Raw genomic sequence first — 26385 nt, forward strand, 5'->3', positions numbered from 1 at the left:
AAAAGAAGTTAGGAGAGGCTTTCCAACTCATCCTGAGGATGTTCTAAATGAAGAATGGGTAAAACTGTAAAATCTAGGCATAGAAACCAATGGTACTTTTATGCCAAGTGAATTCAAACACGTGGTGGGTGTAGCAACCAGAAAAAGTACAGTCCTCCAATATGGAGAAAGCTTGCTAACCTAACAAGGAACAACTTAGACACGACCTTTGAACCTTCAGTGACTAATGCGAAAGACAAAAATGGGAACCTAAAGCAGCCAGAGGGCCAGATGTGCTTTCCTAACAAACTAAAACAGGAGTTTTCTTTAATCAAAAGGACAAACAGTGACTTCTAGGAGTTTACGAAAGTGTGACCAATTGGAACTTTGTCGTCTGTTGCTAATTGAAGCATATAAAAGAGTCCATTTCTTAAAACATACTACAAACACTTTTTTTTTTTTTTAATTCACTGCCACATGACAAAAACCAGAATCGAGTTGACTGGTAGAAGATCAGTGCAACCAAAGACCGAGCTATTATTTCAGACTGTCAGGGGAAGGCAGTAAAATTGCTACCAGGTCTCCTTAAGTTACCCTTCAATAAAAAGAAGCCATCAGGGAAATAAGAGGAAAAGAAAACACATCAAAACCTTAAAAGTCCCTTTAAGTAAAATTATACGTCTGTGGCACCATGCCATCTGCTCTCTGGTTAACATAATAAGCCAATTCCACAACCTAAATATCTGCTTTCTAAAATCATTATGTACAACACAAAATATAATCAATATATTTTTAAAACTGTAAAAGCTGCATTCATATGGCATTATTGGAATATGCCTAAATGTCCCTGTAGGCACATTTTTCTTAAGGTGCTAGCTGAGATGAGGATTCCCAGGAGGCAAAAGCTCAGTGGTTGAGCTAGAAGAGTCACAGTGAATAATAATCAAACTGGGGTGGAGGTGGGGATGAGAAAGAAGAGAGAGAGGACCTTTGAAAAATCAGCTGTAGTATTTATGCATCACTTCAAACCCATTTGTTCTAACAGAAACACCCTTCCCTTTGAGTTCTGTGTTACAACTAAAATAGATATTTTAACATTTTCATTTAGCTTCACTGGGGGAGAAAAGCCTTCTGAATACCAGACGAGATCCATGTGGTCCAAGGCCCACTGACCTATCAAAATATAAGTATTTGCTTTGTGATCACTTCAGTTCTTCAGGCAAAACCCATACTCTCTTTTAATACCCAAAGGTATTTCTAACCAAAATTTAGCAGATATGCAGAATTCAGCTTTAGGAGCAATGTGCCAATCTCACCCTCTGGAGTATCCTTGGAGTTCTCAAAATAACAGTGCAAACAGCCAACTGCTGGTCAAGCTACTATGAATAGTTTAACAACCTTTCATTCAGTTGCAAAGGCTTTGTTCCAGTTGCCAAAAACCTTTAGCTTAAATTAAAAAGAACTTGCAACAGAGAGCAAGTAGTCACTAGTGAAACTTCAGCTGGGAGAGAGAATGGGACGTGCAGGGGCCCCTTTACTTTGCAGCAGAGTGGCACGTAAAATCAACGGTGACACCTGAGAGAATAAAGCCCATACTAACTAAATACTCCCAATCCACTCCCAACCCAACATCTATATATGCCATAATAACATTTATGTACGCACACCTATGAAATAAAGACCAGAGTTACAGGGCACCAGGATGATCCCTATATTAGTCTATAATGATGACCTAAGTCATTTCTGAGGCAGAGATTTCTCCTGCACTCTTTCCCTATAACCTTAAATCTACAGATTAAGAGGGTATTATTATTTATTGACAACAATCCTAGTGAAGAAGGGTTATTTCCACTACAATGTTGCTAAAGATAGCTCAATATTTCCTTAGTTCTGGCTTCCATGTTCTACAACAATGCTATAAAAGTAATTTAAGAATATACTGCTTAGTATTCAAGCAAAACCCTGATGTTCCGATCACTGGCAAGTTCAGAGTGCTGGCAATCAAAACTATGTTGTGCTACAGTAATTACTATGAAAAACTTCCAGTGCTTAATATTAGAGAATAGAATAACATGATCCTTCCACCTTTTCTACACCTCTCGAGTGTGTTCAACATGGCAATTATCTCCGTTCAAGAAGCAGAGTTTAAACTGCATTGAGACTCAATTATACCTATGACTTTTTAAACACACCCTTCAAAAGGCAGGTTTCATCAAATTCAAATCACTGAGCAAAATCTTTTCCCAACTTATAAAAAATAGATTTTATCTCTCTCCCATGAGACATCTTCAGGTAGAAAATTTCTTTTTTTTTTTTTTTGTGAGGAAGGTCAGCCCTGAGCTAACATCCGTGCTAATCCTCCTCTTTTTGCTAAGGCAGACTGGCTCTGAGCTAACATCTATTGCCAATCCTCCTCCTTTTTTTTTCCCCCCCAAAGCCCCAGTAGATAGTTGTATGTCATAGCTGCACATCCTTCTAGTTGCTGTATGTGGGACCGGCCTCAGCATGGCCCGAGAAGCGGTGCGTTGGTGCGCGCCCGGATCCGAACTCGGGCCGCCAGTAGCGGAGCATGCGTACTCAACCACTAAGCCATGGGGCTGGCCCGAAAATTTATTTCTTTTTAGCTTTTGGACACACTTTTTCACTTTATTAAAGTAGAGGGGATGACTGAGCAATGGTGAAAGACAGAGAGACAGCCCATCTGATAAAAACAGTTCGGGGTCCAGGGTGTCCCAAACACGTCATTACCACACGGCCTAGAACTGCCACCATTTTAAAAAACCAGATCATACACTTGTTAACAAAAAACACATTACTTTGCTACTTTTAAGAATGCAAAGGAACTAGGAGTAGTAGATTTATGATTTAAGTGCTTGTGGCTATAACAGCTTTCCAATTATCAAGGGCCTCTTAGGAAGACCAAGAATGCATTATGTGTTAAGGACCACAAGCAGGGGTCCCTTCTCGGCTCTTCTGTCAGACCCGGAGCAGATCCTCCCCGCAGCTTCACCATTAACATGTCTGTTTCCTGTCAGCTCACTCAGAGATAATGTCATCTATCTCAGGGAGGCACAAGCCCAGTCATTAGCTTCTATAGAAGACCTCAAACAAAGGCCGGATAATGTTTTACCCAGGGCTCTTACTAAAACCAGAACCAAGAAGCTTACCATCTAAATAAGTCAAGGACTCAAAAGTTAGCAGCGTTAAAAGAATATTTTCCTCATTATCAACAAGCCTAGACTGCAGCTCTGAACCAGAGCAAGGCCTATGTATAGTAAATACCAGTCCAGGGCGCTATCACATACAATGAGATTAACCTATAAACGCTGACCAGAGTTAGCCTGCCAGAGCCTTTGCCCCCCTTGCCTCCAGGGGGAAGACTGACAGAATAATTCAGGTACTGACTAAATAGTTAGATCTTTGAAGAACTGACCCCTCATTGTGATTGCCTGCAGGAACTGAATAACCATTATAAAGTGTTCAATGGCTAGGCTTCTGGAAATCTTTTAAATGAAAGTGGAACTGGTTAAAATAAATGTATGAACATGTGTTTTCACAGTGTTGCTCATATTACTGCAATTTCAAGTTTCTATGAAGTACCAGGTGAACTTTTTTAAATTAAAAAAAAACACACACAGACAGTCAAAATTGGAGCAAATCTCAGCCATTCAATCCTTGTTTTTCATGCTGAAAACGAAGAACAGATGGTACTTTCCATGTTGTTTGAATCTGGTTATTGAACACCTCTGTGGTTAGGGAGATTTCTGCTTAGCACTTTCGGCATACATTTCATTTACTAACTATAAAATGCTGCTTAGGAAAAATAAGTCTTTATAACACTCTAATTAAAACCATCTTGCAGCCAGCAATTCCACTTGAAGAGCATTCTTAACCTCGTGACATTTGGACAATCAATCCTCCCCCTCCCTTACAGACTATTTGCAAAGTTATTAAAAGTTGCTAAACATTATTTATCTCCTTTAGCACAATCCTGATCAGTTGTGCGTATTTTTTTAATTTCTCCAGCAAACCCAGCAGATTTCAAATACTACACTCAGACCTCAGTGATGTGCCTGGTCACACAAATACTCCAAGCTCCATGGGTGTTCACAGAAAACTTCCTTGGGGAAAGGGCAGCCCCTCTGCACCCACCTCAGAAAGCCCTGTCACCCTCCAGGGAAGCCTATAGAAAAGTAAGGATCAATGCTGATTGGGAACCACCCTTAGTTACCAATGTTTTTAACAGCTAAATCCTTATGTAGCTTTCAAAACAGTTTGCTGTCCTACAACAATGGACTTTGTTCTTTAATTATAGCAAGTGACCTTTCTGCCCTTTTATTTCACAGTAGATAAACTGCACTCTCTAAGCAGAATTTGTAGAGGGCACTATATTTACAGGGGGAAAAAAAGGCATTTCGCGCACAAAACTCATTAATCAAAATATGTTCTTAAACTGCTCACACTCACTTAGAAAATGTGCCGGTATTCCCCAGTGAAGTGTAAAAAGGCTTCTACAAGAGAGTAAAATAAAATGAATGATATCCTTTATAGACAGGTCCATTTGTAGACACCACCTTTAGGCTGTTAAGGACCAGCTTAATGAAAGCAGTATGATATTAGAGAACTAATTCTCTTTTCTGAATATGTACTGAATGGTCAGAACCCTAAGACACAACTCTAAGATCTCTCGTGCTTTTCATGTCTATTTAAGCATCAGCTGTTTTTCAGAATTCTTCTACATTTTTGAATTTTCCAGCCATCAAATAAACCCACGTCCTCTATTTAACTATTTAGCCCAACCGAATGCCTGTGTCTGATAAGTGAAAACTGCAAGACGGCTAAGGAGGATACGTGCAGAAGAGCCTCAATACAGGCTATTATGCTTCAAAAGAAAGGAGGGGGAAGGAGGAGAAGCAGGTTTTAACAACCAAAAGCCAACCCGTCAAATCTACTTATTCAGACATGTCACTGGTGGCTTAACCGCAAAATGGGCTATAGAAATATAGCTCAAACATCTTAGAATTATGGCATGTTTTGATTTTGTTCACGTATTAAGGGAGTGGCGACTTTTACAACATATTTGTGGTTTCCACATAAAGGAACAGAACACTCATTGATTTAATTAGGTTTCATACGGTCCAATTTATCATGTTTTACATGACTTTGTGTAGTGAAGAAACAGAATAAACAGACCAAAAATAGACATTTAAGCATGCTGTGAAAATTAACTGGTGACAGCAAGTCTTATGAATCTCCTGTGAACCTTCCAACCAAGGAAAAAAGCGCACACACATACACCGTCCCCCTACATTGGTTTTCACTTTTGGCCCCTCATGAGCCACATCTGATTGCTGCAAGTTAATCATCTTCACTTTTGAGGCACTGACTCTTCACAAACCCAGAAAATCAAGCAAGGCTGAAATTAAAACACTGTACAAAATGTCAAAAAACCTTTCTCAAAGATGCCTCAGTGTTGAAATACGTTGTCAGTTAAAGCTTGTCCTACTAAATCTTGACCTCCTCAATAGGTATCCTCACATCATTAGGAAGTACTTTCTAAACTGAAGTCTAATTTTACACAACCATGAGTTAGTGAATTAGAGTTTCTTCCCTGGGTGGCATCTGTGCAAGGGAGTGCCATCTCTGTGTGCCAAGGATGAAAGCATTCTTAAGTCATTCTGGGGTGGGGTGGGGGTGGGGAGGAAAGATTGAAGGAACAGTGCTAGAGATCCTGAGCCAACACCCCAGCTTGACAGAGAATGGCCAACAATGCAGAATCCAAGCCCCCTGGAGCCATCCCTGAAGGGTCCCTGTGCCAACACCAGTAGCTGTGGTCAGCGGTGGAGTGAATCTGAACGCCCTGTGCTTTCTGCCCTCCTCCACCCCAGACCCATCATGACTTGTTTGCTCTTCATTTATGTAATTCATATTATCACATTTATACTGCTCTGAGGAGTTGCACGTATATGAATAATTTAATTCTTCCATTCTTCATCCAGTTTCCTCTGTGACTGGAAAGTGAAAAGAACACAAAAACTGGAGAACCGACACCATGCTCTAATCTCAGTTGCCATGACAGCAGCCTTTGAGATACTGAAATGTTCCGATTGCCAGCTAAACAAAATTGTTGAATGTGAACATTTGGCTGAAAGATTAAAAGGCTAAAGGGAATGCAAAAGGGCAGTACCTCCCACATTCCAGGCAGCAGTGAATCCAATCAAATGGCTCTGACTCCTTAACCACAGCCATTGTGAGCACTGGATTAGGGCAATTCATCTAGATCGTTAGAGCAGATTAGAACTGCAATTTGAAGACTACTGGCAACAAAAGCAAATGCCCTACTGTACTAAGTAATAAGAAGATATCAGAACACCTTTTAGCAGAAGTGATGTGAAACTACACATTTAAACATAAGAATCGAAACCTGGATTTTTAAAACCTCATTTAAATTCATCAATGTAAAATGCTGTCTGACCAAGGGGATAAGAATAAAAGTTTTCGGAGGCTTTCTGGGATTTGGGCATTGTCTACACCTTAATGTACTTTCATCAACTTCTAAAACCATAAAATCAAAACTTTATTCCTAAACTCCAATTTGAATTTTAAACACTCGAAAACAAAAATATAAAGGTTTAAATGGAGAGCAGTGAATAATTGTACACAGAAATAATTACCCCAAAGCATTTTCTGATCAAGTTAGAAATAGCAAAAATCAAATTATTTAAAAAGCATATTTCCAAACCAAGCCACAATCCACATGATATGAATTTTGCTTCTCCAAAGCACAATCTGTAGAATTAACCTAAAGATTAATTCTATAGAAACATCACCCACTCCCCCAGCTCACTCCCAACCTGCCCAGTGGACCGAGCACCTTCAGTCCTGGGACGTAACTCAATGCACAATCATTGCCAGACCAGTAAGTCACAGGCCTCCAGCACTAAGCAGCACAACATTGGGGGCAGTTTCTCAAAGGCAGTGTCTAACTAGACTTTAAGACAATGACAAAGAGAGGGGAGGAAGGGTCCAAATTGCCTAAATCAACAATCCCCATTGCTGAAATGAAATGCAACACATAATTCTAGTATCCTTTGGCTATGTTTTCACATTTCAGGAACACCACTACACTATTTCACTTTTCTTACCAACCTTTCAGCTCTCTAGTCAAGCTAGAAATCCAAGTGATAACACTCTTAAATCTCCAGCTAAGAACTGGGCAAGGGAACAAGGCTAGAGTCCTAGCAGCCATCAAAACCATTCCATTCTTTCCACATAGTTATGAAATCAGTGACCCTAGGACACCAAGGTTGGGGTTTAATTCAGGACCAATAACAGGATGATATCCTTTGACAGAACTATTTTGGAGAACGTATGGAAAAAATAAATGGGGTGAGGGAGGAGTGTAAACTAGAATCTTCGACATACTTCTCCAGGGAGGGAACATGAACCCTGTACCTGAGGACACATTACCAGAAATACTAGGACATGTGAATTAAAACAGAAGACAGTCCTCCTTTGGGGAGAAACCAGGACAAGAGTCAAGCGGGTGCATGAACAGGTTTTCTATTAAAAGCACACCGCAGCCGGTGATGGGCTAGGAGCCCTTCTGCAGGCAAAAGGTACTTAGAGTACTCAGGCCCTCCCACCTGGGACCCAAACACTAGCACCACAAACAGCAGCAGCAGCAGCAGCAGCAGAAGCAAGAGCTGAACACTGGCACCCAAGCAAGCTCCCCCACACCAAATATTCAAGGGAAGGATGCAGATAATACAAGTCTCACAAAGAACCAGAAAGCACGAATAAGTGTAAGGCACACAGAGGCACACCCCCCACACACCCACACAATTGCACACAAAAAGGAAAGTGGAAGATCTAGGAAGGCGACTTTATCCTACCTTCTCAGTTTTCAGTTTCTTGATTCGCCTGTGGCTCTCCTCCTCCTCCTCTTCCTTCTTTACCAACATAGAGTTTCCCATGAGCCCTGAATCCGGGGCACTTTTGCTAACTTCCCCTGCAGCCGCGACGCTGCCACTCCCAGTGCCCCCGCAGTGGAAGGGGCTCGCGCCACCTCCATTGCTCTTGGCCCCAAAGCCATAGAGGTGCCCCCCGGAAGGGGCCTGGCTGCCACTGCCATTCTGGTGGCCCTGAAGCAGGTCGTGCTTGTCCTTCCTGGATTTCCCTGCATCCTTATCCCGCTTGGCGCCTCGGCTGCTCTGGCTTTTACCTGGCTTCTCCTCTTTGCTTTTCCCACAGGAGGCCGCCCCCGCGGTGGCAGCGGAGGTGCCGGTGCCGATACTGTGGCTGTTTGGGTTGCCGCCGCCGCCGCTGCTCACACTTTGACCCAGCGCTGAATTCATGCCAGTTGCCTCTCCAGGGCGCCCTTGGACTTCCTGCCTCTTGCCAGTGCTGCTGATCTCGGGAATCCCATACAAGGCAGCAGAAGGCAGAGATTTATTAGCATCCTTAGAAGTTTTACTCCTTTTCACTTTTGATTTGCTGGTCTCTTTGTGTGAATTCCCCTGGGGAGCAGAGGGCTGAACAGAAGCAAATTTTAGGCCATCAGCTAAGGCTGCGGTAGCACCGGCCCCACTGGAGGCCAGACCTCCACAATCCTTAGAGTTGCTGCTGCTAGTGGTGGTGGTGGAATTATTCATCTCAAATTTCTGTCTGTCCTTCTCCAAATCAGCGTCCAAATCAATTATTAAATTTCCAACCCCGATTTCCCAATCATCGCCACTGTCATAAGTATCAACCGTATTTGGATCCACACCTTTTCCTGCCGCAGAAATGTTCACTGACATCCTGAAGATGAGCTCTCTAGAATAAAAATCCGATGAACTTTCCTTTGGAGATGAGGGGACATTCGTTTAGCTCCGCTGGGCTTTCTCTTAAAAAAAAAAAAAAAAAAATCTTCTAATCTTCCTCTTCTTTTTCCTGCCCCAGGAATGTGTCCAGGGATTTTACACCCTTCAGTCCAGGTCCACCTTTTCCTGTGAAGGGGGAAAAGTCGAATATTTCTTGTCTGGGTGTTACCAGAATAAAAAACGATTACTACTGGGGAGTCAGTAAGGGGTACAGGGAAGGATGGAGAGTAAGGTGGCTCATGTATTGTCTCCACAGTCCAATACCAGGTTTAAAGGAAAATAACCAAACCCGAAAAACATACTCATGACAGTAAGCATCTTACAGTAGCTAAAAAAGAAAATCCCTTTATCAATAACACAAGGATAATCACTTTTTTAAAGGCATTAAAATATCTTAAGGATCTGAGTCAAGTCCAGAAAGGTGTTTCCTTTTTTAAAAGAGTTTAGGATTTTTTTCTAGCACATACATGTGATCTCTCAACCCAAGAAACACAGCCTGAACACTCAGACAAGAGGGAGGAACACGGCTTTAAACCCTCAGCATGTCCTAGATCTTGCAGTTTAAAAGACCAGACCCTGGAAGTTCTCTGAGGCCAGTTTCAGAATGATGCTGCTAAATTTTCCATATTTCTAATTTTATTACTTCTTTTTACAAATTGTCTGGGCACTCTGGTTTTTGTTCCCAGTAAGGAACAGAAAAAACAACCAACAATCCCCCCACATACACATACCCCCTCCTATCCTCTCTTCCCCAACAGTTTAAAACAATTTTATTTTTGAAATATACACACTCGTCTTTAAAAGCATTTCTCTATAGAAAAGACAGTGTTAAATAAAAGGCTAAATATCTGCCTTATGAAAAAAATATTACACCCAAACCATTCTACCATATTCCTAGGTCACAGACTTGCTCAATCTGTTAAATATGGTGCTACTGACTGTACGGGGAAACTGATTAAGACATACACTTTAAGTGATCTGCGCCAAGGTGGCCTCAATGACCGCAAATGAGTGTGTGTTTGACAAAGATCAGTTAAAACGGTTTTTAAAGGGATCAGCCCCTTTTTAACAGTTGATTGTCAAGAAAAAATAAATAAATATACATACACACACACACACACACACAGACATTGCTTACCTTTAATCCTTTATCATTTTTTAATTAGGCCAGCAAATCAAAATGCCTTTCCCACTCCACTCGGCCAAGCCTGTGCCTCATTTTACTTAAACACCAAATGATCAAGAAGGAAGAAACCAAATAACACATCTCAGCCAGAATAATCACTCGATAACATTATTCCACCTCCCCACCCCCCTTTTGGCAAACGGATCAGGAGTCCTTTTCTCCTTAAAAAAATGTGTCACTGTACAGCTGGAAGATAATGTTTCACATTCACAACAGAAGCACCAAAGGTTTTTTTTCCTCTTAACAAGCATCGAGAATAATAGTTTTTAAAAAAAGAGAGCTTAGAGAAAAAAGTTTTCCCAACTTCTCATTCCGCCTTCAGTTCCAGACTTCAGAGTCACCGTGATCAGTAAGTAATGATCCCATGTAGCAAACCTACAGGCGTCCGCTAGTAACAAGACAGAATGTGCTAACATCGGGATAAATTAGTGAAAGGGAAGAAAGAATAAGAAGAAAGGACTGAAAATCTGGGCTGGATTCCGCCTGTTAGTCGGGAAGTGGCATTTTTCCGCCCGTCCTGACAGATTTGATTTCTTGAACTAACTTAAGAGGAAAGGAGGGGAAGAAGGGGGGAGGAGGAGGAGGAGGAGGAAGAAAGGGTGGGATGAGAAGCCGAGCTAGAAGAGAACAAGAAAGGTGTGGAGGGGGAGGGGAGCAGAGGATTCAGTGAGCTGATAGACCAGTAATAACAGCATTCGCTCGGGGCGGGGGGCGGAGGGCGGCGGGGTGGGGAAAATAACGGCATTTAAAATTGGTTCAGTCTTCGAAACCCAAAGGATGTGATGTTTTCCTGTTTTATGTTGTTTTAAGAAAAAGGAACCGAGTTCCTAGTATAGTCCCCAAGGGGGGAAAAATCCGCGGTCGCTCAAGCCAATCAGTCATGTGGTAATTCGATAATTAGAGTCAAAAAGAGATTTTTTTTAAGGCGACCTTTTTTCAGGACAGTTTTTCTCATTTATAGTCGCAGCAAACGGTGCGTCTCCCTTGTATTTATTTTTCACTCCTCCTCCTCTCTCGCCCACCCCCTCCTGTGTTTAGTCAGATGGCCCCGGAGCTTGGCTTAGTATTTTTAATTAGCTGGCGTTTGGAAGCTAAAAGCAGTAATGAATTGTTGATGGATTGGAAGTGGAGAGTCGCTTTGCTGGAAATGTCGGGGCTGGGAGAGGGGGATGGGCGAGTTAGCAACAACCAACCATCTAAAAGGAGCGATTTTGTTACAGTGCAAGCCTTTCACATCACGTGAGGATCAAGGGCTCAATTGGTTGTCGTGAGAACAAAAATGGTGACAAGCGTATCAAGAAAATACTGATCTGCTCTTTAAAAAAAAGCTGAAGGTCTCTCCCCTCCCCCTGCACACACTCCCCCCCCCCCCCGCCGCCGCCTGCCCCCCTGCAGTGGGCGCAGCTACAAGTTATGAATGTGAAACATTTCTCGCAGATCTAGGATCTCGGAAGTTTGGAAGGAGTGAAATGTAATGAGCACAAGAGCAAAGCAGATGTTTTAAAGAAACACCTTATAAACCTTTCCTCAACTTATCTCCAATTTGTCGGCTTTCCCAAGGGGCCTAGGCGAGGGGGGAGGGCACCTCCGAGCTACTTGGGTTTAGGGACCCCCTCATGACTTAAACAAAGAAAAACATTTTGCTAGCTCCCAAGCCAGGTCCTGTAATAAACACACCATTGTTACTATTTGTGGGTTTGTTTGGGTTGGGTGGGGCTTTTTTTTCTTGATGGTGTTTTTGCTGCTTGCTTTTTTAAGGAGGTGGAAAATGGTAATTATAACCATTACATGTAATGGGTGACTATTCCCTTGTTTAATATTAAAGTATTGGGCACTAGGATGTGACAGGAGACAGAAATCGGCTCGTTCTGCTGTTGCCCCCATTTTCCTGGCTCTGTTTGGAAGAGGGTCTTGCCCAGCTAGGATAGGAGGAGGGGGTGAGGTGAGCTAGAGAATGGACACTGCAGATCAGGATATGTAACTGTGTCACTTTTATTCTCCTTGGGTTAGAGCCCAAAAGGTAATTTACTCTTAAGTTACCCCGAGTGCCCAGTCAAGCTTAATTTGTGTGAAGAAGTTACAAATGCTTCACCCTCCACTGAATAAAATTCACCCTTCCTGGGTTGTTGTTCTCAATGCAAAAGCCAAACCCTGTAACTAGTTCCTCATTTCAATGCATAAAACTCGCACATTCCCCTGCATGAAGTCCCCGCTAAGTGCTATATAGAGACACACCACGCAACCGTACTTACGGTCTGTATTGGATCGAGTTGACCTTTTCCTTCTAACTGCATTGAATGTGTTTGGTTGCAGCCGCTTTATTTTGGAAATTATAATCTCTTCAACAAATTTATTATTAAAGAAGATGGACCATCAAATGTCACAGACCGTCCTGTGTATTTTTTATAAAAGCAAAAATTAAAATTAAAAAAAAAGAAAAGAAAAATCCCCCTGGTGCACACACACAACAAGCTTGTTCTGCAACACTGAAATCAGGACTGAAACACAACACACACACAGGGGGAGTGGAGCAAAAGGAGCTCTCAGCCTCTATACCTGAAAGGGACTTTTCTTTGTTCCCATTGCCCTTTCGCATCGGGCCAATCAGAGAGCAGCTTTTATGAAACTGGGCTCTCTCATTGGCTAGCTGCTTTCTCTTGGCTACTGTAGGGGGTTGAGATATACACACGTATAAAACACACACTGAGAGCGGGTGGGGGTGCGGTGGGGGGTGGTTGTGGAGACAAAGCGTTTTATTTTCCAACCAGATTGGGGTTGAGGAACCTCCCGCAGTAAGAAGAAAAAAAAAATGGTGCGCCCGTTTCAATTACTACATCATTCACATAAAACACTTATTTATTAAAACAAATCTCAAACAGACTGCGAGGAGAGGATGTCGGTAAATACAAGTTTGATTGTGTTATCTTGGGGGAAATAATGTATGTGATCGCTCGGCGGCAGAGGGAAGCCAAATGAGCCACCAGCGCGTAGCGAGGAGAAAAGGGAGGGCGGCTGTGTGAAAACCACTGCGAGCGTTTTGCTGTCTTGCCTTCCTTGTTGCAAGGACTCGGCAGCGTGAACTCCCAAGACTGAATTTTCTGTATTGCAGCTTCTGGCTTTCAACCCTCCCCCACCACTTTGCCCTTCTTGCAATCTTTTTTTCCCTGTGTCTCTCTTTTTACCCGCTGATTAAATAAGAAAAATCGATCTGGGGGTAAAGGCGGTGGTGGGGAAACAAGTAACCCTTTCGTTTCCAGTCTTCTGGTCTACAAGCACTGAAGTGTGAACGCTGGCAACCGTTTAACCACCACGACGCGAACGGTTCTTCCCTGGAATTAGTAACAAATCTTTTCCACCTGGTCCTGGGCGGCACCAAAAAAATAAAAAATAAAATAAGGTCGCAGCCAACCATATTAACACCTCGGGCCAGCCTCATTTTTTAAAAAATCGATTTGTGGGAGATAAATGTACTAGAAAGATTAACCCGTTAAACAGTCCCAGTCCGCATTTTTAAACCGACGGATTGTCAGAGCTCCCCTTCCGCCGAATCTTTAACCCTATGCTAGGGAGAGAGGGTGTGAAAGTACTCTGACCGCTACACCGCAATCGACCAAGAATACAGAAATATTTTTATTAGAATTTATTGTAGGACAAATGACAACAACCAAGTTAATGGGACTCTGAGGTCACAGAAGAGAGGTTAATATGAAATAACAAGTTCAGTATTGTACTGTTAACAGCTAATATACTTAAGCTAATGCCTTTATATATATTAAGCCTTTAGAGCATCTTCATTTTTAATTTTTCATTGTTACTTTCCATTACTTTTAGGAGTTATAATATGGAAATTTTAAAGTCAAAGGATGATCTGAGTTTGAAAGTATCATGATCCCAGGTTTTAAAGATCCAGCACTACTGGGATTATAATTTCCACATGACAACTGGTTATTTCAGAATGTCTTAACTGAGTCAAATGGACATATAAAGTGAATTAGTGCTAGCATAAGATAGCTTATGATGTAAATATTCAGTGATGACTTTGTGGATCAATAAAAATATTTATGTCACATGTTTTAAGTAATGGCTATTGACTCCTGTTTGAGCTTTCAATATATTTAGTTCATTAAAAAATTGCCAATTAGTTGTTTCACTACCCAAAATGAACTAGACTGGATGCTGCACATAGTAATAAACAGCAGTTTCCACCCTTTCCTGGGGTATATAAACTAGAGGAATGCAATCTATAATAGTCCTTAGATCTCCCTAAATAGATTTGTATTCAAATCAAAGCTGTACATTAACAAATAAAATGGGGCAAATTAGATATCTGACACCACTTATCCTCTATTTTAGCTTTGATGTTTGTTTTATGTTTTTGAATGTACAGATTTACAATTTGTGTATGTCCACTGATAATAACAGCACCATATGGTGAGTTTTAACTTTTATTCTCTCAGCAGAGTGTTTCCTCAAAGGACCAGATCACTCTTGGGCACTTCCTGGGTCCCTGGAGTATCATGTACATTTCAGCCTTTGGAAGCCCATGGCTACCCCATATGTTATATCAGTTTGGAAAAATCAATGGTTAGCTCTTAAGACAACCAGACTTCAAAAGGCATAGAAAATAAGACCCGGTGAAGTTGGAAAAGGGTAGAAGCACTCCTCCAACACACTCCCTCAATAAAAGCAAATGACAGGGTCTGCAGCGTAGACCTAGTATAACTAAAACCAAAGTTTAGGCTTCCTAATACTTAAATAATCTGATCTAACCCTAACATCAACACCTAACCCTAAATCTTAAGCCTTTTTGATAAACCCCCCTGGTCAAAGATAAAGGCTTTTGCTGACTCAATCACATATTTAACCCAAACCATTTTGACAAATTAAAGCCTTTCCCTTGCACTCCCAGGTCTCCACACTCCATTTGCACCCCAGCCCCACCGCCTGCCTTCCAAGTTCCTCCTGGAGACTGGAATACACTAGACTTGTTATCCTGTCTTTGCGTGTGTTTGCTTTGTTTCGTTTGACAAAGGGACCAATCAAGAGACATCAGAGGGCTATCAGCTAATTGATGACTGAAACTAAGATAATTACCAGCTTAGAAAATCAGAGCTACTCTCCTCACAAAACTGAGAAGTTTTACTATATTTTAGAGAAGAAATTTTATCTTTATCTTTTATCAAGATAACAGGGAACACACTAGTCTCTGTACTAATATCCACATGCATATACTTGATAATAGCAGTACACTATCGTATAATATGTGCGCTTTGTAATTTAACATTTTAGTGCGTGTCTACTTAGAGATGTGGTAGAAGGGAGGAGATGTCTGGAAATGAGTCTAGGAGGAATGGAGGGGTGGGAGGAGCATGAGGATAGTGTAAAAGGAGCAAAGAGTGTTATCCCATCTCCGATCACCACCACCACCAGCTCTGCCCCTGCATCAGAAGGTCCTAGCACAAGACTTTTCCTCCTTTTCGAAAGCAGAAGAGCTCAATGCTGAGGAGGCCAGGGGCTTCAAGTAGTAACACAGTGGTCTTTCTTTGGTGCCCATTTCCTCTGATTTGTGGTATATTATTAAGGATCAGAAATAATTTCTTGGGTTTTTGTTTATTTGGAAGGGAGTCCATACCTGGTCCTAGCTGTTCTAAATCTATGTGAAAATTGACACTTGAGATTTACTCAAAACCAAGTGGAAAAAATGGAGAGCAAAGTTATAAAAAGTAAAACCTACCTGGAAATGGGCTTAATTTATGGGAAAAGGAACTTAATTTAAACATAATGACAAACTTTCTGGTTGCCAGAGAAGATTGTGGAGAAAGATTCTTATCTGTCTGGAGAGGTTTATGAATAGGTCTGCCTCCAGGCAGTGGGCAGGTGACCTGCCCTGGTTTCTAAGTAATGAAGAGTTGGTGATTTATTAAACACCCACACAAATACTAGAAGGTCTTCATTCTTTTTACCCCAACATCCTAACTTCCTGTTAAAGGTCTTCTGAAGAAAACTCTCTCTCTGCCTTTTCACACATGCATAACAAATCCAATTCAAGTTTCGGTGGAATATTTTTAACAATATTCACCTCTAGACAACTGTCATCAAAAAGAGATGAGCAATGTTTTTATTTTTTTGTTGTTTTTTTTAAAGTTTAATTCTTTCTTCTGATTTTATAATTTTATTTATTTTTTCCCCCCAAAGCCCCAGTAGATAGTTGTATGTCATAGCTGCACATCCTTCTAGTTGCTGTATGTGGGACGCGGCCTCAGCATGGCCGGAGAAGTGGTGCATCGGTGCACGCCCGGGATCCGAACCCCGGCCGCCAGCAGCGGAGCGCGCACTTAACCGCTAAGCCACGGGCCGGCCTAGCAATGTTTTTGTAATATCTTGAAATATCACTGGACCAAAATCAAGTGCCAAGAAGTAGGTGTCCAGTGCAGAGAGAGGACCCTGCACACGGAAACATTTCAGGTCCTTCCCCTAGAGGGTTTAGGGACGAAAGACACCAATAGTGTTCACGCTGCCATGGAAGACTCGAAGACATTCTGATCTATATTTGTGAATATGGATATTTACACACATTGTATAAACAGCTGTGTTAACTTTTCAGGTCATTTGTATGCCCTGTTAGCTCACCTTCAATTCAAACTCCTTAGAATATAACAAAGTGACCCTACATCCAAGGGAAGGAGAATAGTGACTATCTTGACAAATCTTTATAATACAGTTTTGCTTAAATTGAAATGATATAAGCAAATTTTCCATGCTCTGATTTAAGGCTACAATGAATTTTAATAGTAAAAAAATGTAAAGTTAAAGAAGGAGGTACTTCTCCCTATATGTGTATGCATTTCCCCATTCCTTCTCCCAATCCTCAACCTTAAAATAATCAAAAAGTAGCAAATCTTGTCCCTTTTATGCCCTGCAGTTCTAGAGAACCTAGCAAAATATTGCAGAACAACACATTCTTCTAAAGGGAAACATTTGTATACTGCTCACACTGAGAAAACAGCAATGTAGGTCAGTGTTAAGTGTCTGAAATCTTACCTCCGCTTGGCCCAGGCTCTTGTTGGTGTAGTGCGTGCTACTATATCTGAACCGGTGCCCAGTAAGGTCTGCAGATCCGTTAGCAGAGAAAGGCAATTTACATTGCATGTAATGAAACCATTTCTGGAAAAGGATTTTTCTTTTATGCCAGTGGAGACTGGGTGCGTAAAGAAGATCAAAACACAAGCTACATTTTTTTTAAAACTACTTATTGGAGATTGCTGTTGCTGGTTTTATTACAATATGTATTTTACAGATTTAGGTAATAGCCCTGATTTTTCAAATCGACCTCTGTTTAGACACGTTTCACTTTGGGCTGTTTCTTGTCTGCAAAATTACAGTCATTTGCACGTTATTACAGTGAGTAGGAGACAGATTGTATTTAGCCATGGGTGGGGGAAGGGTTATTATGGGAAGTGATCTGCTACGGTCAGCGCATAATTTCAGCCTGAAGAAAATTGCTTCTGAATGGCTGGTCTGTTACCCAGCCAAGGAATGGTCACTGGGAGAGACTGCAAAATACTTCTGCTTAATCTGCATTATAGAATTATTCTCATTTCCAGAAAGATGGTCTGTGGAAAGAATGATTGCAAAACTAAATTTAAAAACTTGTAGGAGAAGTGTCGTCGCTGCTTTATTTGAACCTAAAACAACCACCACAACAAAATACAACATTACCAAGCAGGAGAGGACCAAAAGGCGGCAGGGTACAGCCGATGTGTTCCACTCCATCTTTCTTCCTTGCCTCTCTTTCTCTGCTCCCCTTTTTGTCATTTTTAAAAATCTCTATGATTTAGTGGCAGTGGATTTTTATATATATGTAAAAATTTGTGAGAGTAATACAGAATACATTGGTAAATGTATCTCTAGTTCTCACGCATATATGACTGCAAGAGAAAAATTTCCTAATATAACTTCTTTTTGGAGAGTAGCAGAATCTCCTTAATTATGAAAGTATTTCATATACTTCTGGGCTAGAATTTAAGGATTTTCCCACACTTTACGATCTACATTCTATTTGTGCATATTTCACAAAACTGACACGATTAATAAAGCAAAGATGCTTATCAGAAATAGTAACCCTTGTCTAATTTATAATTTAAATCAAACTCTTATGAATCTCCTAGGAAGTCTTAACATATTTGGTTAGAAACAATCAGGAGACTAAAGTTTATTTTAAAGAAAAATAAGAGTACCATTATACTCAGCTCCTTTGGCTGCTGAATATCACTTTTGTTGTGAACAACTGTGCCTCTTTTGTTTTGAAAACAAGCTTTCCTAAGGATGAATCACTACAATCATTTAGAGAATATGCAATAAACAACAGAAAGCCAGAAAGTTGTTTGCTATTTTCTCAGCAGAGCATTCCTTCCCCATCGTCTCAGCTCAGCTGAGCCTCTAGTCCACCAGCCAATCATCATTATGGAAATATGGTTCTCAGCCTCCTGATTGGCTGACTCCTGGGCCAGTATGTTAAGGTTTCTCCAGCTCACATAAACTGCATGCCAGCCTGCTCTGTGGGCCCTCTTCTTCCAAAAATATTTTAATCACTTTCTCTTTTCTTCTCTTCTCTTTTCCTTTCTTTTCTCTTCTTTTCTTTCCTTCTGTCTTTTTTTAAAATTCTTAAAATCATCCAGGGGGGCGGGGGCACTGTGTATTTTTTTAAACATCTTTAAAACGTAATGCTCATACTGGGAACCTGCTAAGAATAAAACTCAGTGTACAACGATATTTCTTCTAACCATATTTTAATGTTTTCTGTTTATTTGGGTTCTCATGGTATTGGATTTTAGAGGAATCTCACAAAAGTTAAATGAACAAATTATTCTAACAAATGCTTTAATTTTTGTATTCTAAACTTTGTCACGGACTAGAATTTCTTTCTCTGAGATTTTTAAAATTTAAAACATTAAATAAAATCACTTTTAATTTAATACTGAAAAGTAGTCATGTTAGACCATTTTTAGGAGCAAAGAAGACAATGTATTTTTCTTCATAATTAAGATGTTGCATCTTATCTATAGTTTTAAAAAAGTGTTTTAAAATTTTACATTGTTATCCCCAAAGACCCACAGATGTCTTAAGGATGCACAAATCTTTCAAACTTAAAAGAGGGTTGTAATTCAAGAAAGTGCATAATAATAGGAAATATATGTGATTTATCATGTTCCAGAAACTCTTTTTAATTCTTCATATGTATTAATTCATTTAATCTTCATAGCAACCCCATGAGAGAGGTGCTATTATCATCAAATGAGATGCACTAAGATGCAGAAAAGATAAGTAATTTGCCCAAATATTGCAGCCAAATCTTGGTAGAATCAAGATTGATTTTAGGAAGCCTAGCCTGAGTCTGGATGCTTAACCACTGCAATAGACTGCCTCCAAAACATGGCTCCAGACAACAAGTCCAGTTATTTTGTTGAGCATAGAAACATTAGCAGGTGAGGGCCAGCCGGTGGTGCAAGCAGTTAAGTGTGCGCGGTCCGCTGGGGCGGCTGGAGGATCGCTGGTTTGGATCCCAGGTGCGCAGTGACACACCGCTTGTCGAGTTATGTTGTGGCGGCGTTCCATATAAAGTAGAGGAAGATGGGTACGGATGTTAGCTCAGGGCCAGTCTTCCTCAGAAAAAAGAAGGAGGATTGGCATCAGATGTTAGCTCAGGGCTGATCTTCCTCACAAAAGAAAAAAAAAGAAAGAAATATTGGCTCTTCCTGAAAGAATGAATTTACCTGCTTTTCAATCAAAGAAAAGCCATTATGGTCATTTTCCCACCAGAGATCAATACTAAGACAAGCAGAAGACATGGCACCTAAGACTCAGAATTAAAAAAAAAAAAATCAGTTTCTTGTTATTACTCAGTTGAAAATTTTTAAACATTAAAAAACATAACCATAATGGGTGGCAGAGTCAAGTTAAAAATGACATAAAACTGGTCATATTGAGGGCCAGCCTGGTGGCGCAGCAGTTAAGTGCGGGCGCTCTGCTTCAGCAGCCCAGGGTTCGCAGGTTTGGATCCCGGGTGTGCACGGACATACCACTTGTCAAGCCATGCTGTGGTGGCGTCCCATATAAAGTAGTGGTAGATGGGCAGGGATGTTAGCCCAGGGCCAATCTTCCTCAGCAAAAAAGAGGAGGATTGGCATTGGATATTAGCTCAGGGCTGATCTTCCTCACCAAAAAAAAAAAAAAAAAAAAAAACTGGTCCTATTATTGTTTATGTAATACACACATATATTTGGAAATTTCTAAATTAAAAATTGAAAGAAAAAAAGCCACTAGGTCTTAGAGAAGGAAGGAGTTAGTCGGAAACATAATTTATCCCTTGGCTTTGGAACATTTTTGGCATTTACCCAATAGAGTAAAATTGTCTCAAATGACATTGCTGTGTGTACAAACAAGCAGCAGATTACACTTGCTTCCCACCATTTGTTTACTCAGGTTTTTGTTTGTTTGTTTGTTTTAGGTCAAATTTACTTGCTAGGCCATATATGGTAAAAATCGGTAATGTTCTATTTATATTTTCAGACTCAATTCACACTTTATAACTTTCTTGTATAAACTATGTTTCAATCAAGAAGGAAAAAGTCCCATATAGAAATATATTCAATAGAAATTAAGAAACCAAGATTCAATATTTCATTACAAGTATATTATACATTGGAAGAAAGAAAAAATATTTGGTAATTTAGATTTCTTCAGTGCATATATTATGTCTTATTCAAAGAAATAGAGTTGTAGAAATGAAACGAACAGTTCAGACACAGATTTAAATTCTTAAAAAAATAGCAACATGGTGAAAGACTATATAATATAAGCAACATTGAACAGAATTAGACTAAATGAAGAGAAAAAATGCTTAATCTTTTTACAAAGAAGGCTATGATATTGAGATTAAAAAGAGCATTGAAGAAGATGAAATCATGGTAACAGTTACTATTCTTAACAAATAGGATATAATTTTGTGAAATAATGAGATTATAAGACAAGGAGTCACTGATAAAACTTATAGCAGAAAATGGATAAATCATTAAATATAATGAGATTTAACTATCACTGTGAGAGAAATGATATGTAATTAGGAAAAGGAATAGAATATAAAAAGAAAGCAATGTTTTTATCCATCGTTCCATATTACCAAAAGTCTAGTGATAAAAAAAGAAAGTATCTCTGAGTCTATTAATAAATTATGGACACAATTATCATTAATTATGATAACAATAGTCCTCTCAAATCCAAACTCATGTCCTATCAACCTTTCCTTTTATTTAACAAACACCTGTATAGCATTTACTCTGTGAAAGGCATTATGCTAAGCATTTTACAAATATTAACTCATTTCCTCTAGTTAAGTTTAAGATATTCATTCACCAAATCTCTTTTGTGTTATACAGGTTCACAGAAGATATGAAAAGGATTAAGACATCATCTCTGCTCTTGAGATGCTTCAAGTTTCGTAGTGGAGATAAGACACTTGCCAAACTCCAAAAAGGATTTGATTTATGATAATAAGTACACAAAGTATTACTTTGGGGAAGAAGAAAAGCTAACTTTATCTAAAGAATCACTGTAGGCTATAGGGAAGAAGTCAGGTAAACTGTTGTGCCATATTAGGTTGGAGATGTAGGGAAGGTCATGCCAAGCAGAGGAAGCACAGTGAACATATGTAGAGGCAAAAAAGAAAAGGACAGCAGTGTTAGTCCAGCTTAGCTAGGTCGTAGGGATCCTGAAGGCGAAGAATGGTGATCAGGCTGTAGGTTGAAGTCTTATTATAGATAGGGCCATGATGAACCCACACAACGGTGTTTTGGTGAGGGAACAATGGAAGCTGACATTCAGCTCATGCTCTGCTCATCAAGCTATGTGCCTGTTTCCGTGCTGTGTCAGCCAAAGAAGGGGCAGCCTTTTATAATGTATGAAAGGCGGCTCTCAGTCAGACTGGATTGGAGGACTGCCTTTATCCCCTGTGAAGAGGAGTTTGAGTTTATCACAAGACAATGAATGGCCTAGCTCTAGTAGGACTATGGAAAACTCTTGAATCTCTTATAAATTAATTTATAGTCTTTTATTGAGATATACATATGTAAAGAGAAGGTAGTCAGAAAAGCTACAGGAGGTAGTAAATAAATTATATCATCCATGCCTGGCTGAGTTCTTGGAAATTGTAATGCTCAAACATATTAAATTAATGAACTTGTATTGAACTTCTATATGTGATAATAGTAGAAAGGATTCTCCAAAAATGTAGTGGACAATAATGGCTAAAGAGCAGCTCTAGGTATATTGAGATAATATTCAAGCCAACGAGTGTATTCAGTGGACAAACGATAACAATAAATATGTAATAAGCCAACTCTGAACATAGAAACCCTCAACTGAGAAAGTACAAATTCTACAAGAATATTCTACAGCCAAATTAAATAAACAAACCAGAGCAGGAAGAGGTCTTTATGAATGAAAAACTGTTGAAAGATAGGTCTTTATGAATGAAAACATGTCGATTGAAGCTAAAGTTAATGTCAACAAACAGAACACAGGGTCAAAAATAGGATTGCTGTGGAACACCAACATCTAAGTTGGGAGCAGAAAACTATAACTGCTTGAATGATGAATGAGTGAGCAGAGAGATTTAAAAAAACCAAAACCAACTAGGTAAGGTATACCTCCGAGAAGGAGCAAATGATCAACAATTCCAAATGCATCAGGGAAATCAGGTAAGTTTAGGCCTCTTGGTTTTTATTTGGGGGAAGGACTTAGTGATCTTAGAGGGAGCAATGTAACTAAAATGGTAGCCAAAATCACTGGGTTCGGGGCTGAAACAATAGTGGGGAGCAAATGGAGAGATCAAATGAAGCTTACTCTCTTTAAAAGCTTGTTATTGAAAGGGAATCGAGAAGGGTAGCTTGAAGAGAGTCTGGGAGGAGACTTTTCTTGTTTGCATTTTTCTAATATGAAACAGCCTTCAACATACTTACATTTTGAGAGAAAGGAGTCAGTAGAGAAAGTAGTTGAAGTTTTAAGGGTTAATTTATGAACAAAGATCCTAGCTGAGAAAGAAGGGAAAGGGAAGGAGACGGTTCAGTCATGAACAAGTATATCTAGCACAGGAAACCCAAATTGGAGGGAGTAAGTGGAGACTTAGGGAGCTGCTTTGACAAGGTGAGTGCCCTTCATGCAGCAGTGGCATAAGGACATCAGTGGAAACCAGAGCAGCCTCAGCAGGCAGTAGAAGTAAAATAGCTAATATGAATAGAGACCAAGATAATTAGAATTTTTTATTCAGACACCTAAAGCTCATAATTCAGTATACCCAGTACTTTCTGGGAAGCTGATGAATTAAGGGGAAAAAACTTAACTTGGGATATTAGAACAGATTTATCTTGTCAAAGTATAAAAAATTTAATGAGTGTATTGTTCTAAATTAATCTCTCTATTTCTTAACAGGGTTTAGACGGCAAAAATAAGAAGGAACTTTAGGACTTTTCTTTACATTCCAACTTTACATTCCATTAGGTCATATTTGTCTAAGATAAAAGGCTTCTGTATTGACCCAGATAGCTATATGTAAACCAAAAGTGAGTGTTTGTCATTGATGCACGCTTGAGACACTTGCCTCAGTGCAGAGTGGAGCTGCTCACATTAAAATCTCACTAGTTTATTTTATATCATTATTTTATTCATTCACTTAAGTATCATGTATTAAACACCAAGTATATTTCAGACACTGTGCTAGACTTAATGACACAAAAAAGGATTTTATTGATTAATTCTTAAAAAGGACTCATTTTATATATTTTATCTGCAAATATTTTTTAAAAGTTAAGATGGTCACTTAGGGATGAACATCATTCTACCGTCATTAACCTTTGTACTCCAGAAACAAGAAACTAATTAATGGACTCCCTGCATCCCTTGGCTGAGGTATAGGTCAGAAAACGGGACTCAGGATTTCCCAGGATCCAGGTTGTCAGAACCTCAGGTGACCCCAGCTCACAAACACAACTTCCAAGATGAGACTGTTTTGAGAAGAAAACCAAACAAAAATAATCTGCAACCTCAGCAGCCATCTCAGAAGATTTATTTAAATTTAATAGACTAAATAGTAAGAAAGAACAAAGTTTCTAGGATGATAATATCATTTTGCTGCCAATAGAAGCAAACTATATGTTAAAGCTGATTATACAAATATTCTAAAACTATTTTCCAAAACATTCAAAGGTATTCAAATGGAAAAAATAATTGGGAGTGGTATATCATTCTCAAGAGGAATCAGAAAAGATTTATGGAAGTCATGAAATATTGTAGCTCTGGAAAAATATTATACAAAGGAAAAAATGTAGGGACTGGATATGCATGTAACATCTGATAACAGTATTAAAACTATTAAATGAATTAGCAGTGGAAAAACAGGTTACCTAATATCTTTCAGACCTTTAAATATCTATCTATTTTTCCATTTGAAAACTGGATTTGGCAGATAATTGGTGTCTGATTTTTTTTAAAATTTATTGATATATAATTTATATACCGTAAGATTTATCCAGTTTAAGTGTACAATTCAATGAATTTTAGTGTATTTACAGAATTTTGCAACCATTACCACATCTAATTTTAGAATATTCCCATCACCCTAAAAAGATGCTTTGTGCCTATTTACAGTCATTAATTATTTACAGTCACTAATGGGATTTTTAATAATTTCAGAAACAACATTTAATGATTTGATACTCTACTAAATAGTATTCACATCAAAGTTATGATTGGAAAGTAATGCATTTGATATTTAAACATATGACCATTACCATCTAAAATATTCACCTTTTGAAAACATCCAGATAATCCTTTACAGAACTTGATATGAGAAGTTCAAGATATGATAAAGTGAAATCCTCATGTATAGTTCATAATAATTATGAGAGTTACCTTTTTTTATTTTTCAGCCACTCAGCTCTGAATTGACCCTTTTTGCTCACTTTATAAAAGTGGATCTGAGCCCTTTAAATACTTCTCTTTGCCAGCTGGCACAATGTGAAACTTTGTTAGTAAAGGGCACTAGAGAGACATTGCAGAAAGAAAGGATTTTGTGTCCTGGTTCTCGAATATTCACTTGGTGCTCCTGCAGTGTGGGTATGGGTAGCTTCTCTAGCACCAAACTTCTGCGGCATAACGCTCTGCTCCTGCAGTGCACAGTGACCGCCTGTACCCAGTGGCCAGCAGCTTCCCTTGGCACCCCATAGGCCAGTATCAGAGGTAAATGCCTCTTATGAGACACCTCCCTGTGTACAGCTTTCTCCGACACCGTAGGGGGAGATTTCCTGCAAGATCTGCTGGCATGGCCCCACAGTGCCTTCTTTGCTATCCAATGAGCCGAGTACATGTTGTTTCCAAAAAGGCCTGGATCTCAACTCTGGGTGTATGGAGGGAGTGAATTCTTCCTTGGGTGCTTTATCTCAGCACTAGGGGTAGTGGCTATATTATATTATATTATTTCTGTTATTATATATCTGTTATTCTTATATTCTTTAAAGTTCTCTTAACTTCTTACTAGCCAGTCCCTCATTACTACAATCCCCTGTTATATTTAATAGTTATTTATATTAAACTCTCCCTGTTCAAATTACTATTTGGTTTCTCTCCCTAATTAGATGTAGATTGATATAAAAAATATAGTCTGAGCCAGAAATATTTGCTTTTTTAAAAAAAATCTTTGTAACCGTTTCCTTATCAAAAGACAGTTTATTTTGACATCTGCATCCAGCATCTAGAAAGCTATGGCTCAATGTAGGAAGAGAATCTACGCTAATTTGAATTGAAGTGACCTGAGAATCTCGATAATTTCAGCCACTGTTCTAATTATCTAGAGCTATGTAGCAAGCCACCCCCAAACTTAGTAGCTTAAAATAACAACCAGTTTTACGTATTTCATGATTTTGAGGGTCAGTGAATCCTTTGGTGAATCCTTCTGTTCCATGTGGTGTCAATAGAGGTCACTTGCTGGTACTCAGTTGGAGCATGGGCTGGTCTAGAGGGTCCAAGACAGCTTCTCTCACATTTCTGGCTTCTTGGGGAGATGCCTGGTGGGTTGGGCATACCTGGGACTGTCAGCTGAAATGCCTGCACATGGCCATTCCAGCCCGGTAGCCTCAGGATAGTCAGACTCCTTATAGGGCACCTCAGGGCTCCAAGATTGAGTGTTCTAGTAAACGAGGTGATAGCTTCATGGCCTTTAGCGAGCCAACCTTGGAAGGCACATGGGTCACTTCTCAGATAACTGTTCTAGTTTGTCAGTTCTGAGGAGTTTCCTGGGGGACTTGT

General features: G+C 39.7%; 1 protein-coding gene across 5 annotated transcripts in view; it reads right to left on the reverse strand.

Moving 5' to 3' along the window:
• The window catches only part of ZNF608 (zinc finger protein 608), a 101771-nt gene extending 89250 nt beyond the window's left edge, over positions 1 to 12521 (reverse strand). For 2 of the 5 annotated variants that reach the window (XM_058539584.1, XM_058539608.1), the window contains exons 1-2: positions 12282 to 12521; positions 7875 to 8969 (exon numbers count right to left, since the gene is read on the reverse strand). In XM_058539584.1, coding sequence (XP_058395567.1) covers positions 7875 to 8780 — 906 coding nt within the window. In that variant the 5' untranslated portion in view covers positions 8781 to 8969; positions 12282 to 12521. Of the gene's footprint in view, positions 1 to 7874; positions 9537 to 9981; positions 10067 to 12281 lie in introns of those variants that run through there. The other 3 variants (XM_058539592.1, XM_058539617.1, XM_058539600.1) reach the window with 3 other exon arrangements.
• Between the last annotated feature and the right edge of the window lie 13864 nt (positions 12522 to 26385).

This window comes from Diceros bicornis, chromosome 1, assembly GCF_020826845.1.
Source record: "Diceros bicornis minor isolate mBicDic1 chromosome 1, mDicBic1.mat.cur, whole genome shotgun sequence".
Classification (NCBI taxonomy): Eukaryota; Metazoa; Chordata; class Mammalia; order Perissodactyla; family Rhinocerotidae; genus Diceros; species Diceros bicornis.